The 17,648-nt window shown below is 40.2% G+C and overlaps 1 protein-coding gene across 2 annotated transcripts in view; it reads right to left on the bottom strand.

Annotated features, from left to right (window-relative positions):
• ACDO1 (Protein kinase superfamily protein) overlaps positions 1–8,029 on the bottom strand; it is a 111,546-nt gene extending 103,517 nt beyond the window's left edge. The window contains exons 1-5 of one of the 2 annotated variants that reach the window (XM_089158472.1): positions 7,809–8,029; positions 7,330–7,719; positions 7,021–7,227; positions 6,142–6,231; positions 5,868–6,014 (exon numbers count right to left, since the gene is read on the bottom strand). In XM_089158472.1, coding sequence (XP_089014598.1) covers positions 5,868–6,014; positions 6,142–6,231; positions 7,021–7,227; positions 7,330–7,677 — 792 coding nt within the window. In that variant the 5' untranslated portion in view covers positions 7,678–7,719; positions 7,809–8,029. The remainder of the gene's footprint in view (positions 1–5,867; positions 6,015–6,141; positions 6,232–7,020; positions 7,228–7,329; positions 7,720–7,808) is intronic. The other variant, XM_089158474.1, reaches the window with a different exon arrangement.
• Positions 8,030–17,648: the final 9,619 nt, after the last annotated feature.

The raw sequence follows: 17,648 nt of genomic DNA, 5'->3' as shown, positions 1-17,648 counted from the left end.
TCTACTTGTCCCACATCAGGCTTGACATTGCATAAGCCATAAGCCTGGTAAGCCAGTTCATGCATAACCCATATTTGGCTCATATGAAGGTTGTTACTAGGAGGATCCTATAGTATTCGAAGGCAACTCGTGGGAAAGGGATACCTATGTCACCCACAGATAGCCTAAAGTGGGACGCATATACAGATGCCAATTGGGTTGGGTTCCCTGAGAGGAAATCAATTTTAGTTTATTGTACCTATGTTGGAGGTAATTTAGTGACTTGAAAAAGTAAGAAATGGAATGTGGTAGCCTTATCCAGTACAGAGGTTGAATATAGAGCTATGATTCGTAGAATGTGTGAGCTACTATGGCTGAAATGTTTGTTAAAAGACATTAGAGTCCACATCCCAAGCCCTACAATATTGTATTGTGACAACAAGGCTGCTATCAATATCGCCAATAATCTTGTGCAACATGATCAAACCAAGCACATTGAGATTGACAGACTGTTTGTCAAAGGAAAGTTGGAACAGGGCTAATCTGTATGCCTTTTGTGAAGTCTGGGGACCAAGTGGCTAACATTTTCACCGAGGGTTTGAAGGAAGGAGATTTTGTCCCCCTTTTGGGCAAGTTGGGCATACATCTTTGCCTCAACTTAAGGTGGAGTGATTGTTGGTTCGATTATAGTAGTAGTTTGGTTTATTTATTCAATTTGTTCTTTCTTATTTCCTAAGTACGGGTAGTTATGTAATATTGCCTGTTTCACATCATTATAAATAAAGGGCCTAAGGTCACATTGGTCATTCAAGCCATTCTACCAAATCGAGTCTTTCTACAGATACCAATGATGCACACCTTAGGAATAGGTTGCTATAGTGGGATGAGACAAAAGTAGAACTAGAAAAATAGGAAAGAGAAGAAGGGGAAAGTAGAGATTGGGGAAAGAGAACTAATGTAACTACAGGTTTAGGGTTAAGGGCAAGGAAGAAAATTTGACCGAAACAGGAATTTCAACCTTGCAAAAGGCCGAAACAGGAATTTCGATGTTTCGGTCGAAACCTGGACATTTTTTCGGAAATTGGAACTTCAATTTCAAGCCTTATATGGACTCCAAATGATTTGGATTCTTGCATATTACCTATTTCAAGCATAATAGACACAATAGAACTAGTATTTTGCCAAAAAAAAAAAAAACCATTGAAGATTTATCATTCAAGTATACTAACAAATGACTGATTCCGACAAGTGCAAACAGTATTGCATACAAGCATAGAATCATCAGCACACATGAATTGTTTGGTAGAATGATTACATATACAACAAGTCACCAAAATAAATGACCGACTAAATCAAGTGATGGTGTAGGCTAAACTTATATTAATTTCAAGGCAATACAAGATCATTTAAGGCATTGACAAAACAAAAATAAAAAAGGGGAAGTTTGGAACTGTTGGGTATGGCTTATGCTTTACATTCTATTGTTGTGGCTCAGGAGGTGTTTGAAGGCAAAGGAGTCGTGGAAATTAGGTGAAAATGGGATAGAAATCAACAAAAACTAAGGAAAAACAAGTTGGAATGTTGAAATTGTCGAAATTTCAGTCGAAATCTCCGAAATTTTGGTCAAAATTTGATACTTCTCCGAAATAACTGAAATTCCGTTTCATTTTTCAAAAATGCAGACATTTCGACAATTTCAGTCGAATTTTCTTCTATGGTTGAGGGTAAAGCTGTAATTTCCCTAGACTTGTGACTGCCCAGGAAATTCCAGCAATAGGTAGAGGAGTTTGTTAGGGTTTTTAAACCAATTCAAGCCTGTTGAGAATGAAATTCAGATCTGAATTCTAATGCATGTCGAAATTCAGACTTGCAATTTGAATCCTAGGGCAAACTAGGGTTTCGGTTAGAATTGGGAGAGGGGCTAAGCTTGTTGTCCTGCAGATCAGACTTGAGTATGTAGCTGATCTACAAGTCATAAATTGTTTCAGAGAATTAAGCAATAAGGGTTTTTCTGAAATTTATCAAAATTCTGCAGATCACCTAAAGAAGATGAAGTGCAGGAAATTCTAAACTCCAGAAAATAGGGCTGTTTTGAAGAAACTAAGACTAGGGATGGGGCCTGAAGGTTCCTACGATTCTAATGGTGGGATAAAGGAGGGATTTAGGGCTGGATTTGGGAATTCCTAATGTAACCAGGATATGCTGCCATGAGGAAGAAGGGGAAAGGGGAATAGTCATGATGGCTTGTAGGAGGGGCTGAAGTTGCAGGAAACTAAGGGGGAAGGGGCAGGGGTGATTTTGCGATGGGATGGAGAGGCTTTCCTAGGTCAAACAAGAGGGGGAGGGGCAGGGAAGGCTACGGTGGAAGGGGGAAGGTCTTCTAGGGTTGCAAACTTGCACAAGAAAAGGAATGGGTGGGGGAGGGGCTGTGCGTGGTTTGGTGGGAACTTGAAGAAGGTTGCTGGATTTGATTATTGAAGCTTCAAAACTCGAAATGCAAGCTTGCTTGAATGCTCGGACTAACTTAAGAGCTCTCCCAATGACAACTATGGGGTCCACCTCTTAGGAACCCTCCAATCACTCAGGCAATTAAACACTCAAATCTGAAAATAACTTTACATGAAAAGTATATTTATAGCCTGAAAACAAATACTCTAACTCAAACTGAGATCTCATTGCTGATAGGGTCCCATTACATATACAACTAGACTCTTATCCAGAACTCCTAATAGATAAGATAAGGAATCTTAACTTATCTCAATTGACTAAGGAAGGAATCTTAACTTATCTCAATTGACTAAGGAAGGAATCTTAACTTGTCTCAATTGACTAAGGACTCTTTCAAAACCACTTATTTTTAAATAAAATACTCAAACCAATCCTAACTATACTCGAACTGAATCAATGAGTTTCTACATAAATCCTAAATTAAATTCAGAGGGTAAATTAAGGGCTATATTGCTCAAAATGCCCCTTATAGAAGATTTGGCCAGCCTATCGAGGCTTCTTGGATCCATCTTGGGGGCCCACTTAAGGTTTTGGCCAAGGGGTTTTTGTGTTCACATCAAGAACTCACAATCTATTTGTCAAATAATGCTCAATTTATCTCTTTATTCATTCTAATCACGGCCAAGTCTTACAAACATGTAGAAGAAAAATACAAATCCTAGGTGAAATATGAACTCATAAACAAAGTTCAAACCTAAGTCTAACTCACTCCAATGTGGAAAACTACACAATTAAAAGACAAAAAATAAAATACTAATTAACTAATTCCAACCCCTGTCTGGACCAAAACCCATTGGAATGGTTCTTTTCTAAGTTGGACTGATGTTGAGTCATGAATGGCTGAATAGACGGCCTTAAATAAGCCATTCCATTAATTCCACAGCTCCTACAAGGCCCCTCAGTCAAGGTAACTTGAAGCCTACACTCCATTTGCCTTTCCTATTACCTTTTTCTCTTTTATTTTCTTAAATTTTAGATTGAATTTTGAGACCTCCCAACACACCCAAAATCCAAGGTCAAACCTATAGCAATCTAACCACTAGATCTGTCCCAAACTTTAGAGACATCATCCCACCAACCCTAATGACCTCAGATCCTAATTTGACCCCATGTTGACCATTCAATTTCAAGATATATTCTTGAATTCTCATACTCCTTCAAACCAAAAAAAGAAACATCATATCTTCCAATTTAACAATCCAGACCCAACCAAACTTGGAGGATCATATCCCTATATGTTAACCTACACTTGCTCCAAGTTTCAGCTGATTCAAACGCCTGTAAATCTCAGTTCCCCATCTCAAGGATTTTATCCCGAATCTCTGGTTTTTTGATAGGTGAAGTATCACTGATACCCTTTGAAACCTAAACCTTTCCCCTAGAGCCAAACTAAACTACCTCATATAAAATTAGCTCCAAGTTTCAGCCCATTCTAACACCTACAGACCTAGAAGCTAAACCTAGGGCCAAACTAAACTACCTCATATAAAATTAGCTCCGAGTTTCAGCCCATTCTAACACTAAAGTACTGTGAACATTTACCTAGAAGATAATTTTTCATATTTGGTGGCCCCAAAGCCAGCTTGCAAGGATATAAAATAGAACTGCATTTGTGGGAGTTGAGAGATAATTTAGGATTTTCTTTTATTGGATTATGTAATTAGATTTTTAATTCGGGTAAGATATCTAAGATCAGTTATAGTTAGTTTTTAATTCCTATGAGTCCTATCAATTTTTTTGTTAGTTTTAAACTACCAAGCATCCTACTATAGTAGTTTTCGTATTGAATAATGTCCCTTTTATTATTTAAACAATGGTAATCAGCTTATTGAGCATGGAATAGAAAAAAAAATGAATTTAAGTTTTAGCTTCACACGTTTGCAGCCCCATCCTCTTCTCTTTTCTTCTTATGAGTATTATTCTCCTTCCCTCCCTTCTTCAAGTCTAAATCTTCTCAGATTTCTCCTTCTTCCCCCTTTCTTCTTTATCCTTCTTTCTTCTCTATTTTGTCCCCCATTACTAAGCATCATTAATATTCTTCGAAAACTTACCCTTCACCCCCTAAACCCAAACCTAACTACCCCTCATGAGATTACCAAATAGACAACCCACACCCTTTATCATTGATTTCATCTCATTCCCCCCCCCCCCCCCCCCCAAACAAAAAAAACTCCCGATAACACATAACTAAAATTTCAAGAAGCACATTCTTGGTCCCATGTGAGTTGGTTCTCTTAAAAGATCTTGGTTACCTAGCCCTCATTCGTTTGAGGCTATATCAAAGTTGAGTTTCTGTTTTCTTCTGTACTTCATTAAAGCTTATTCAACCATTGGATAAGCTTCTTCTTTGAAGGGATTAACTATAGTACTGTGGAATCTTATCAAATTTAATCTCAGCACCATCTGAGCCTTGGATTTTGAGTCATTTGATTTCCATATGCTGCCATCTTGTGTACTTGGACTGATGTGTTTCTGCCACTTGTGTATTTTATTATTTAATTTCATCTTCTCTACTGTAGTACACAACATGTTTCCTCCTCAAAACCACTATCAAACAGCACCTTTGCCACCAAATTCAAACCTAGCCAACTTCTCCACTCATTCCAACCTAATAAAGTCACATCTAGAACCTATCCATGTCTTCTTTTCCTTTAGGCTCCAAATTTTTCAATATAATATATTCTCCAGGAAATTATTATGATTGTCATTATTAAATCATATAAAATTTTCTGTAGTTAGTCTATTTTTTTTATTAGACATAAGCATAAAAAGTTTTTTTTTTGTTAGACATAAGCATAAAATGGCAGCATATCTTCGCATGATTGAAGGGAGGAAAGGAAACAAAAATATTACGGAGGTGAAGTCCTCCATGTCCACAAAGTTTGTTACTTATCATGATACAACCACTTGTAGAGGAAACAACATACTAAAATTCAACATGGAAGTTTTTTTTGCAACATATTGTACTCAAATTTCAATAACTATTTTCCTTTTTCTCACTTATGAAATTCTGAATCCGTTTATACCAAATCCTCTATAATAGAACAATTAGAGACTTTATTTCTCTAAATCCATAATCAGCATATTGTATATCATCCACATTCAAACTCTTTTAACATGAGACACTATCAACCCTTTAGATTCCATAACCTACATTCAAGAATAAACAGGTACTTTTTAAATTTCTCTAAATCCATACTCAAGATATTGTATCTCATCAACATTCGAACTATTTTACCATGAGACACTATCGACCCTTTAGATTTGGTAACCTACATTCCAACAATCTTATTACTATTAAAACAGGATTCAATATGCTTTGGAAGTGATCAGCAAAGATAAAAAGGAAAAGAGCTGCCACTAGCAATATATCACTCAACCTTAATAGCGACATCTTCCCCTGTGTCACGTAAAGTAGCACGGTAAACTTGACCTAAACTTGCAGCTGCAATTGTCTTTGATGAAATTTTACTGAAAACAGCTTCAAGAGGCTGGCCTAATTCCTCCTCAATAATGGAAAAGGCAACCTACAAGAGGGTCAAATTGGTTCATTGCTTAAGTAAAGTGCAAAGATTAAACGGTGACATGATTTCACTGCTTCAATAAAAAGGACGTGTACATAAATATGGAAACGAAAGGGAGGGAAAGTAAAACCTTGTTAGGGAAAGGAGGGACATCATCTTGAAGAATGCAGAGCTCATTCATATAATCCTCTCTAATAATGTCAGGTCTGTTTGCCAAAACCTATTGACATGTAGGAAAAAATAATCAATCATAAACAAAAGTCCACCACATCTATTTAGCTGTTTCTGTATGATAACCATAGCATTATCTTCTTTTCTCAAAAACAGCCTCTCTATGAAAATAGGGTAAGGCTACATTTATTATGAGCCTCCCCAGGCCCTGCAGTGGCAAAGGCCTCATGCACCGGGTATGCCCTTTCTTATTGTTTCTGTTTCATTTGAGTAGGAGAAAGCCAAAAACAAATCAAATAGACCAAGATTCCACAGGATGGTTCAACAGATGCCGCTTCCCATATCAGGTAAGTGCAATCCTATGGCCACAGAAGTAGGAATAATATTGTTTCCATTAAGTAGAGACCCAGAAACAGGTTCAAGAATACCATCAACATCTACTGGAGGAGCGCAATGAAGGCGATAATTAATACAAAAGTTGTGGTCAATAAGGTAGGGATGATAAAAACACCAAACACATCCAAGGTAAAGACAGTTTTTGGTTCTGATTGTCCAGTTACAGAAGTGATCCCATAGGCTTTTGCTTTCGTGTCTCTCTAAAATTGCACTCTTGGTAAAATCTTGGTTAATCTAATCATCAGGAACTCCCAAGCACACGAATTATCTATAAAATAAATAAAAATTATAGACTACTGAAGGCTTGCTATATTCGATGGTATAACATCGCCAGTGTGAACCAACAACTCCATCGTGCATAGTGAGTACAGTCGTGAAACTTAAAAAGTAAAGAACAAAAGCAAACCAACCACAGAATTGAAGCAGAAGAGGCATTTCTAACCTGCCCAGCCTTGATGAAAGAAGGACCCAAATCGCATAACAAATTTCTGAGTTGTCGTGCTCGATAAGGAACCACTTCTTTATCTTGACCAACAAAGCAGTCATACATAAGGGTGGACCAATATAATCCCAATCTCCATACTATCTTCACGCCCCTACCAAGCAGAGAGTTCACAGCCCCTCTCGATTCCAGAACCTTACTCCTCACCTAATCATGCGTCATGCGTAGCAGAACAACTATATAAACTCAAAAATGAAATTGTACAAATTGAAATGAAAGTCCGAGTAACTGCATTTTAGCATGACATACTGTCTCCGGAGTGTACTTGCGAAAGGGAACACATACACCGCGTTCAAAATCAAGTTGTTCCAATGCACTACTAGAATTCCCCAGCGCCGAAGATCTAATAATTGCTGAATTGACAGTGCTCTCGTCATAGGCAGTTGGTGTAATTGAAGGAGTAGAAGCTGCAGCCTGAGTAACTGAAATTTTCTTATGTGCTATCTGGGTGTTAGAGTACAAAAAGCCCTTGTTCGCATTGCCATGCTTACGGTGATGCCTATCGAATTGAGTAATACTCCTGGGCGAAGTTGGATAACAACCCAGTACAGTTTCCGACTGGTTCGGAAGACACGATAATTGGCAAACGAACTCCATTTGATCTACCTGTATTTACGTGTGTTCTTCAAAATCATATAACTGTACAGATTCACAAATCAATCAAAAGAAAAGAAAAAAGAAAAAATAAATAAATAAAGAAAGAAAGTGAGCGGCCCCAACTTGAATACCTAGTTTGTATAAGCGAACTCAGAAGTTGAACTGACAACTGGAATCAGTTAAAAATGATAAACGAAGACTGGAGGAGGAAGGAAGCAAGGAAGAAGAGAGCGGTGATGAAAAGAGGGTGAACTGAACGAACACGTGATAACGTACGATGAATCGTCCTTCCAGCGCTCTCTCGTGTTGCGATCTCCACTACCTTTTCTGTGGATGTGGGTGAAGCAACGTGGATTCTGGATGACACGGCCGGTCACAGCATGGCGTGAAGGAGTTGCTTTCTTCATAATACAGGTTCACTTTTGTACTTCGTCGACACATCATTAACGTCTACCCAAAAAAAAAGAAAAAAAAAAATATATATATATATATATATATCATTAACGATTTTTTTTTCTTTTGGGTCAATGAGCCAGAAGAAAGGAGCACAAATTCGACACCAAAGATCTACTTCAACTCAGGAGGGGGATCGGAAAAAGTCAAAAAAGCATAAAATAAAAATAAGAAGACTAATTGATACGGAAAAAATATGGTTGAACGGGTCCGTCCTTGGTTCAACCCCAATTGGAAGTGAACCGACCGATTTAGGTTCGAGCGAACCGGGTTCGAAGGTGACGTGTTCAGGAAGAAACCTAACACAGTCAGCAGGCAAACACGAGTCCGAGATTCTCAAGATGAATAACTCGTCAAAGTAACGGTTATCAGCACTCACGAGAGCGGATGATCGTGCCAACTCGGATAACTGCCATGCCTATAGCATCAAGATCGTGCAATCAAGGGAAGTTATCAATTACCCCACTAACAGGTCTAACCGTCAATATCTGACGGTCACCAGAAGAAAGCACGTACGAATAAGGTATCTTAATTGTATTTCCAGTTATCATATTCATACTTTAGCTCTACAACTAGTCAGAGCCTTTGTGATCAGTTCATTAACTGACTTAGCCATTGGAGGTGGACTCCCTACCCCCACGGTCAAGCCACATCTAATTATTGTTTTGCAAGTCATTCTCAAGTGATCTAAGGGCTTAGCAGATTTTGGACGCATCATTTGGCTCCATCTGTGGGAAACGCTTCAGAAAGTCATGGTTACCAGGTCAGCAGCAGCAGCTGCGGCGGCTCAACTAGATGCTGACATTGAACTTCTTAGTGGGAACAATCCAAAAGATATCGCTGAAGGAAGTCGTGCTCGTGAAGTACAAGAAGATGGAGGACAAGGGGGTAATGATCAATTAAACCCTCCAAATCCTCTCCAACAGCAATTGGATCAAATGCAGCTCCAATTCTTGGAAATGAACCAGACGCTACGCACGTTGGTCAAGCAAGTGGTGGCTCCCCAGGCTCCTAACCATCAGGAGGCCAGAAGGCGTGCTGGAGAAGCAAAGACGCTCATACTACCGCTACAAGGGCATTCCCACAAGGAGATAGGCAACCAGCAGGCGTCCATAATTATGGTCCGAACCGGCGAGGGAATTCCCGAGAGCAAGATAGAGAGCGAAGAACTAGGGAGCTACCTAAAGGGAACGATAGGTATGACCGACCCCAATCAAGCCGAACCGGGTCAGTAACGAGGTTAGGCAGAGGAGTACGCACTCACTCACCGACCTCAAAAGCGTTCGGGTCGTGAGAGTTATCGAACCGGTGGCGGACATTTGGTCCACATTGGCCAGGAGCTTGCAGATATTAATCAAAGGTTGGGATTGCTCTCCTGAGGGAAGATGATCGATGACATCTATTCGGTCATCAGGAAGACCGCTTTCGTCGAGGCAATAGCTGGATTTGTGTTTCCTCACAATTTTCGGCTCCCAACTTTCTCTTCTTTGATGGTTCGGGAGATCCCGTTGCTCATATCAACTATTACCAACAAACTATGGTTGTGGCTGGTAATTCTGACGAAATCCTTTGCAAGGTGTTCGGCTCATCTTTGACCGGCGCAGTACAGTAATGGTTTTCAAATCTTCCTTCGAGAAGAATTGCCGATTTTGAGGAATTGGCGCAAAAATTTATTGGTCGTTTCCAGAGTGGAATCTAGATCAAAAAGACGGAGGAGACTCTGTTTACCATTAAGCAAGGGAAGAACGAATCAATTCAGGAATCCCTGAAAAGATTCAACAAAGTTACTATGGAGATTGAAAACCTGGATGAACAACTAGCTAAAACTACTTGTTCACTGGACTCACAAATTGGAGACTCTTGGAGTTATTACTTCAAGACATGCCAACCACTTATGCTGAATTGGTGCAAAGGTGTCAAACGCAAGCAAAAGGGACGGAGATTTTGGATGCATGTCAGGGGGACACGAAGGCTTCTACCAAAGAACAGAAGACTCCTAAAAAAAGACAGAAGCCTAAGCAACCCAATAATGATAGAGCCATAAAAAGCCCCGTTCGGCGTGGAGGCAACGTTCTCCCGATCAAGGCGAGTACACACCATTGAATACTCCTCGGTCAGAGATCATGAATATCATCAAGAGACAGGATATCTTGAAATGGCCACCAAAGGGTGTATCCAAGCCTGGAGAATGCAACATGGAGAGGTATTGCTGTTTTCATAAAGATTATGGGCATTATACCAATGATTGTAGGCACCTGAAGGCCGACATTGAGAGATTGATCTCTCAAGGACATCTCTCAAGTTTCATTAAAGGACGACCGCGGGAGCCAAGGATAGTTGTGGAGAAGAGGGACCGTTCAGGAAGCCGAGAGCGATAGGTCAAGCCTCCCAAGTCAAAAAAGGGGAAGGAAGTGGTTGGTGCTAGCCGATCTCCTATTCTGACTATTTTTGGGGGACCCGAACTGGAGTCACTTTGCAAGCTAAAGGCCAAATCTAAGTTCGTTGGAACTGGAGAGGTGTAGAAGCGGAAAAGGCTGAATGGTGAAAGTTCGATCACCTTCAATGACGAGGACTAGAGAGGTATTTGCACACCTCATGATGATGCCATAGTCATCAAGGTGGAGATTGGACGTCAGGAAGTACATGAGTGTTGGTCGATGCCAGCTCCTCCGCAGATCTTTTGTCTTACGAAGCTTATCAGAAACTAAAAATCGAGGAGGATTTGATGGAGCCATCATCCACACATTTGAATGGATTTACTGGGTCATCGGCTGTGGTTGAAGGATCAGTTCAGCTGGATCGTTCGGTTGGGAATTTCCCCAAGGAAACTACTATTTGGGTGAATTTCCTGGTGGTTCGAGAGGTTCCAGCGTATAATGTTACACTCGGCAGGCCGTCCCTGACAAAGCAAGGAGCGGTGGTCTCAACGAAACACATGAAGATCAAGTTCCCTACTGATAAAGGTATTGGTCAAGTGTCTTCGATCCAGAGAATCTCCCAATAGTGTTACGTAGCTTATTTGAAGGACAAGGAGGGCCTAAAGAAGGCTACGACATTACTGATTGAGATACGTGACAATCGAGATGAGGAAGAGATGCAAAGACCTGAACCTGTGGAGAAATTGGAACGAATCCATGTGATGCCCCGCATCTTTTTATATTATTATTTTCTTATTGTGTGTGAATGTGTCAATCTTTAAGATTATTAAAGGATCCGATGATTGGTTTGATGGTTTAATCAAATGATCTAAGTGTAGTTAAAGGATAGCTTAAATAAGGCTATATGCCAATTGACATTTGGTCGAGGTCAGACATCGCTTGTGGGTCCCACAATAGTGGAATTAGACCGAACTGAAAACGAGGAAATGATCAGCGTAAATTTCTGAACCTAGAGGTATGCATATTCACACCCCAAAGTGGGCCCTGTGTAAGTAATAGAGCGGGCCCACGAACCCATAAAGAAGCCCATTAAGTAATTATATATATATAAGGGGGGGTTGCCGGATTTTAGAGATCGCTGGTACGATCCATCCTTTTTTTTTTTTCTCGTTTCAAGGAGTATGCCTGAATTTTGTAGAATTCACTTGTCTCACCTTCACTACTGATTGTTTAATCATCTAAATTCTCGGTCACCTTATGTCCTTCAAACCGGAAATACGGGACTTAATCATGCTGCCCCTCCATCGGTATGGACTCTAGGCCTTTACACAGCCGTTGACAGACAATTTTTCTTCAGTAGTTTAGGAGATAGGCACCTTTAACTTTACTCCATTACCTAGCTTCTGTTTTTGTTAGAGAATTATCACCATAGATATACAGTGTTGTGCCACTCCGACTTTTTCATGGGGCTTTTAGCATCTGCACCTCTTATGGTTATCTTCTCAGACTAATCATCAAGGATTATTATATGATACTGGCCGTCGCCGACAACAGAGGCACGACTGTAGGCATGCTTTACGATTATCCAGTCCGAAAATAAGAAAGAAAGAAAATGAATAAGAAACTCATACTAGGTATTTTACTCCAGGCCCATCCTAAAACTTTAAGGAAAGTAACTTACTGAAGGAGGCAGTAGCCTTCTCCTTATCTTATGCCGTTGGTCTTCAGTGCTTAGAGGAGGCGAAGAGGGAACATCAGAGAGCTCAGAATTTTCTAACAAAAGTCTTTTATTGCTTGTGCTCATTCTGCTTTCTTACAAATACATAAGCTCGCTTATATAGGCGAGGAAAGAAAGTTGAAATGCAAACTCAAATTAAAGCAATTACAGTGAAATAAAAGTTACATAAAAGGAAAAGGCAAATTTACATCCTGTGGCTAGCAGGCTCCTGCATAAATCTTGGTGCCTTTATGTCGCCATCATAAAGGAGACATGTTAAGAACATGTTAGAAAGGAATCTTTTAGATAAGCATTACATCACATCAGATATCAACATATCTTGCAACTTTATCCGTCAAAATATCTGGTGACGTCATCTTCCTCGAAAAGTGAGACTCTATGCGTGGCATCTTCTCCTACCTCTGAAAGAAATGAGGTGGCTTCACAGCTTTGTTGTACGAAAAGCTTATTTTTTTTTTAACTTTTTCTTGGTTTTTACCAAGTATCTTTTTAGTGGATGTACCACCTTCTTCAACTTCGACTTTGGAGGTTTTCTCCTTGGGAGGTTTAACCTCACATTAAACTATATGGCATTCATTGTGCTGTTGAGGAGGAGGGTCCACCATCTTCTGCCATTATCTTCTTCATCTACTCAAGCATCGTGTCAATTGATTTGACGTATGCTTCCATCTTCGAGTATCCTTGTATCTCAGCTGGGCGAATTCGCTGGGCTGGATCGTTTTGGACAATCTGTTGGGCCGGATCTTGGGTTTTCCGATTTTTCTGCTCAAAGGTCTTATGAATCTGGGCCTCATTCATCTGGAGGAGATCTTTTGCCTTGAGAAGACATGTCATCATATCATAGTTTTCTCGTTCAAGCTTTTGGTTTTTAATTCTCAAGGAATTAACTTCTTCTACTAGCCTTGAATCCTGGTGAGATGGAGGATTGTCAAAGAATTTCGAAGGACACTATGATCAAGAAGTTGGTGAACCAGAAAAATAGTTACTTGGTAGAAGCACAGACAAACGCATCGTCACTGAGGGATTCGAAGGCTTGACGGTCAGTTGGCATCAAACAAAGTGAATTCTATTTGGAGGCTTTCTCAGGATCCAGTTGACCCGATCGAATGCGCTTAAAGTCCATTGGGGAACGAAGACCTCCTTCGATCCCTGGATTTTCCTTTGTTTCTGCGGGACAGTGGCATCAATCGGGTCATGTCTCCTCTTGGTTTGGACAAGAGGAGGGACGACCTCATCCTCATCGACAGGCTTCTTTCCTTTCCCCGAACCTTCACCCACGGGTCTTGGTATTCTTAAACTCCAGGTGGGCAACTTCGAGGCAGGGAGGCAATTTTTTCAGCAGCTGCCCTCTTGGCCGATGTTACCGTTCAGGGAGATCTTTTCTCTACGGCCTCGACTCTCTTGGCCGCATTGGCCCGGATGGCCTTTGGGTTAACTCTTGGGGGCACTGCCAAAAAGATGGAGTTAGAGAACTCAATGAAGTGATATGACGATCAAAAGAAAAATATAAAGATAAGAAAGCTCACACTTAGCCAGCCCCCAGTACTGAAGGACAGTTGTATATTCCATCTCCAAACCGTGAATCTCTTGGAACCACAGAATTGATTTGATTTTTTTGGCAGCAGCTTGTTCGCCATCGTTCAATGGAAGAACACGATTAGCCTCGGTATATGAATCAAGCCGATTCCATCCGATCGGGAAGTTTAAATCTTTTTGGGGCACTCGGTAGAAAAAGTACCGTTTGCGCCACCCTTTATGGTTAGAAGGATAGGTACCCTTGGCTAGTATGCTGCCCGACCATCCAAGCTCAATTTTGTTACGCTTGGAGATAAAGACCCAACTCGGAGGGTTGGATTGAGACAGAGCATAGAAATGTACAAAAAGAGCAAAAGAAGGTTCAATGCTAAGTTTGAAGCATAAACCAAGGAAGCCGACAATATGACGCTAGCTATTCGGGAGAAGCATTCCGGGACAAATCTCCCAGTGGTTCAAAATGACAAAAAACAAAGGATTGAAAAAGGGAAACCGGACTCCACTTTCTAAAGTGTCTAGATACAGCGAAGATTCGTCAGAAAGATTCGAGTTGGCCCTCTCATTAGAATTGGGAAGTCGAAGAAAATAGTCAGAAGGAAACTCAAAGTGTTGGAATGCCGAAGTCAACTCGGCATCGGTATATTCAGAAACGTAAGAACTCAGGTCTTCTTTGGGTCTTTTAGATTGCCGAGGGGCCTTGGCAGCCACCTTTGAAGGTTTGGATGGTTTGGAATAGAGAGGAAGGGTTGGGACCTCAATCTCTTTCTTTTGGTTCACTTCATCAAACTCGCGCCAAGCCTCAGTTACTTTTTGTTCCTCATTATATGATTGTTCGATAGAAACAAAGACAGTGGTCTCGCCACCAGAATCGTCGTGACCGGCAACGTTCAGGAGAACCCTCGTCTGAGGCTTTACCGCTTCCCATTACAAGGAAAGTCTGGTTGTGACTTTTAAGTCAGGAAAGAAACAAATGCGAAAGTGAAAGGAGTAACTAAAGTAAGCAAAGAAGGCAAGAAAGTTACTAAACTCACTTGTTCACCGGAGTAAGAAGCTTGGAAGCAGGAAGGCAGTTAGGGCATAGAGAAGACGACTACGAGTGTTCGAGTTGCAAACAAGAATGAAATTTGAAAAAGCAACTGGCGGTTTTTAAATAAGCCAGCTAGTGGGCACGTGTATGATCAAGATCAATTCAGATTAACGATCGTGATCGGGTGATGATTCAAAAAGGCGTAAATGAATCGAATCGAAGCTAACGTTTCGAGGAACCGTCGCTTTAAGTTAAAAGCAATGATGGTTTCGGCTATAACAAACATGTGGCGACTCCTGCATGAAAGCTGAAGACATTCGCGTAACTCGAGGAGAGTGATGACGCAACAACATTAAATGCGACTTGACATTTATGAGAACAAGAAATCGTTCAGATTCCTTGTTCGGTTTACACATTCAGTTTGAATCAAACCAAGCCCTCGGCATTCCCGAACGCTTGGTCTAGGGGGCTCATGATATGGGAAAAAATATCGTTGAACTGGGTCTGTCCTTGGTTCAACCCTCAACCCTGGTTGGAAGCAAACCGACTGATTTAGGTTCAAGCGAACCGGGTTTGAAGATGGCATGTTCAGGAAAAAACCTAACACGATCAGCAGGCAAGCCCGAGTCCAAGATTCTTGGGATGAATAACTCGTAAAAGTGACGGTTATCAGCACTCACGGGAGCAGACGATCGTGGCAATTTGGATAACTGCCACGCCTGTAGCATCAAGATCATGCAATCAAGGGAAGTTATCCATTACCCCACTAATGGGTCTAACCGTCAAGATCTGACAGTCACCAGAAGAAAGCACGTACGAGTTCAATGAACAGGATTAAGAGGTAAACTCTATATAAGACAAAACCAACGTACGAAGAAGGCATTTGAATCGTATTCCCAGTTATCATATTCATACTTTAGCTCTGCAACTAGTCAGAGCCTTTGTGATTAGTTCATTAACTGACTTAGCCATCGGAGGTGGACTCCCGACCCCCATGGTCGGGCCACATCTAACGATTGTTTTGCAGGTCATTCTCAAGTGATCTAAGGGCTGAGCAAATTTTGGACACATCACCAATTTTCTCCTTAAACCACATCCAATCAGTAGATCTCTACTAATGTGGCTGAAGCAGATATGCCCATGCCCATCTAAATTGGCAAGACTCCTTGTACGCGAGCTCCAACAAAAGCCACCTTGTTGGAATTTAGCACCACCATATTTGTTGAATTTCCTCATTAGGACCTGTTTGGTTACATGAATCCAGAGATTTGGAATTTTTGGATTCATGAATGCGACATTTATACCCGTTTGGTTGTGAAAATCTCTAGATTCATGAAATTTAGAGATTCGTCTTTTCAGGGCCTGTTTGGTTACACGAGTCTGGAGATTTAAAATCTATAGATTTCAAACCTATGGAGTCATAATTTATAAAATTAACTGTTTGGTTAACCGAATATGTGGAATGAAATATGTGGATTCATCTGTGATTTTTTGAATGCGCAAATGTTTAGCATTTTTATAATAGGGATGAAATCTATGGATTTCACCCCATACCCATAAATCTACAGATTCACATTTTTAGTGTAAAAAGATGAATCTCTAGACTTCATGAATCTAGAGATTTTCACAACCAAATGGGTATAAATCTCGCATTCATGAATCCAGAGATTTCAAATCTTTGGATTCATGTAACCAAACAAGCCCTTAACACTAAAAACATGAATCTGTAGATTTATGGGTATGAGGTGAAATCCAGAGATTTCATCCCTACTATAAAAACACTAAACATTTGCGCATTCACAAAAATCACAGATGAATCCACAGATTTCATTCCACATATTCGGTTAACCAAACAGTTCATTTTATAAATTATGACTCCATAGTTTGAAATATATAGATATGAAATCTCTAGATATTTGAAATCTCCAGATTCATGTAACCAACATGCCCTTAAGAGAATTTCTTTATGATATAATGTATAAGAAATTTTGTTTTACCAAAGAAAAATGCGGATGGATTTTTTTTGGGAAAAAATAAGAGGATTTTTGTGAGGCAACATTTTTGTTATTAAATGTAGGTAAAACTCTATATATCTATTCGATAATAGAAGGGGAAAGTTCCTTACCTGGATTCGCTTTCCAAAAATAGAATTACCGCAGCGAAAGTTAATTTGGATCCATGTCCTCGTTTCCTCCACGAACTCTTCACCGATTTGATTCCACAATCACGAGGAAAAGGAATGAATTCCACAACCCAAATGCCGTGTGGATGGATAGTATAAGATTGAGATCCAAAGCAAAGAGAAGAAGATCCTTGAAGAAATTCTCTTTTTTGTGTTGAGAGAGAGAGAGAGAGAGAGAGAGAGAGAGAGAGAGAGAGAAACTCACGTATGAATTATATGATCACCACAGTAATGCGGTGGTTACCAAAATATATAACCCTATATATTGTAACCGCCCTAAAGGTGAGTTTCCAATTTTGCCCTTGGGCATATAATTATATTAATTTATTAATCCCCAAATCTCCCACTTGCACAAGGGCAAGTGTTAATCTCTCTATCATAGTGTGTCCCAAATACACATGTATATCCCAGATATACACATTCAATCTCTCTATCATAGTGTGTCCCAGACACACATGTATATCCCAGATATACATATTTTGATATCTCCGCTATGTATCCCAGATATATAGACCTTTTGTGTCCCAGACACCAACATCCACAAGTCATACTGGCAAATGGATTGTGCGATCGGTGATATATCCGCACGCGTAAGTCCCAAACTAGAAACCTTCCCAGAAGGCACATCACTTAAAGAAACACATCAAATAAGCATTGGTA

This window comes from Hakea prostrata, chromosome 6, assembly GCF_041222555.1.
Source record: "Hakea prostrata isolate BN-2017 chromosome 6, UWA_Hpros_2, whole genome shotgun sequence".
Taxonomy (NCBI): domain Eukaryota; kingdom Viridiplantae; phylum Streptophyta; class Magnoliopsida; order Proteales; family Proteaceae; genus Hakea; species Hakea prostrata.
Note: the sequence above shows the minus strand (reverse complement) of the source record. Positions and strands in the feature narration are given on the sequence as shown.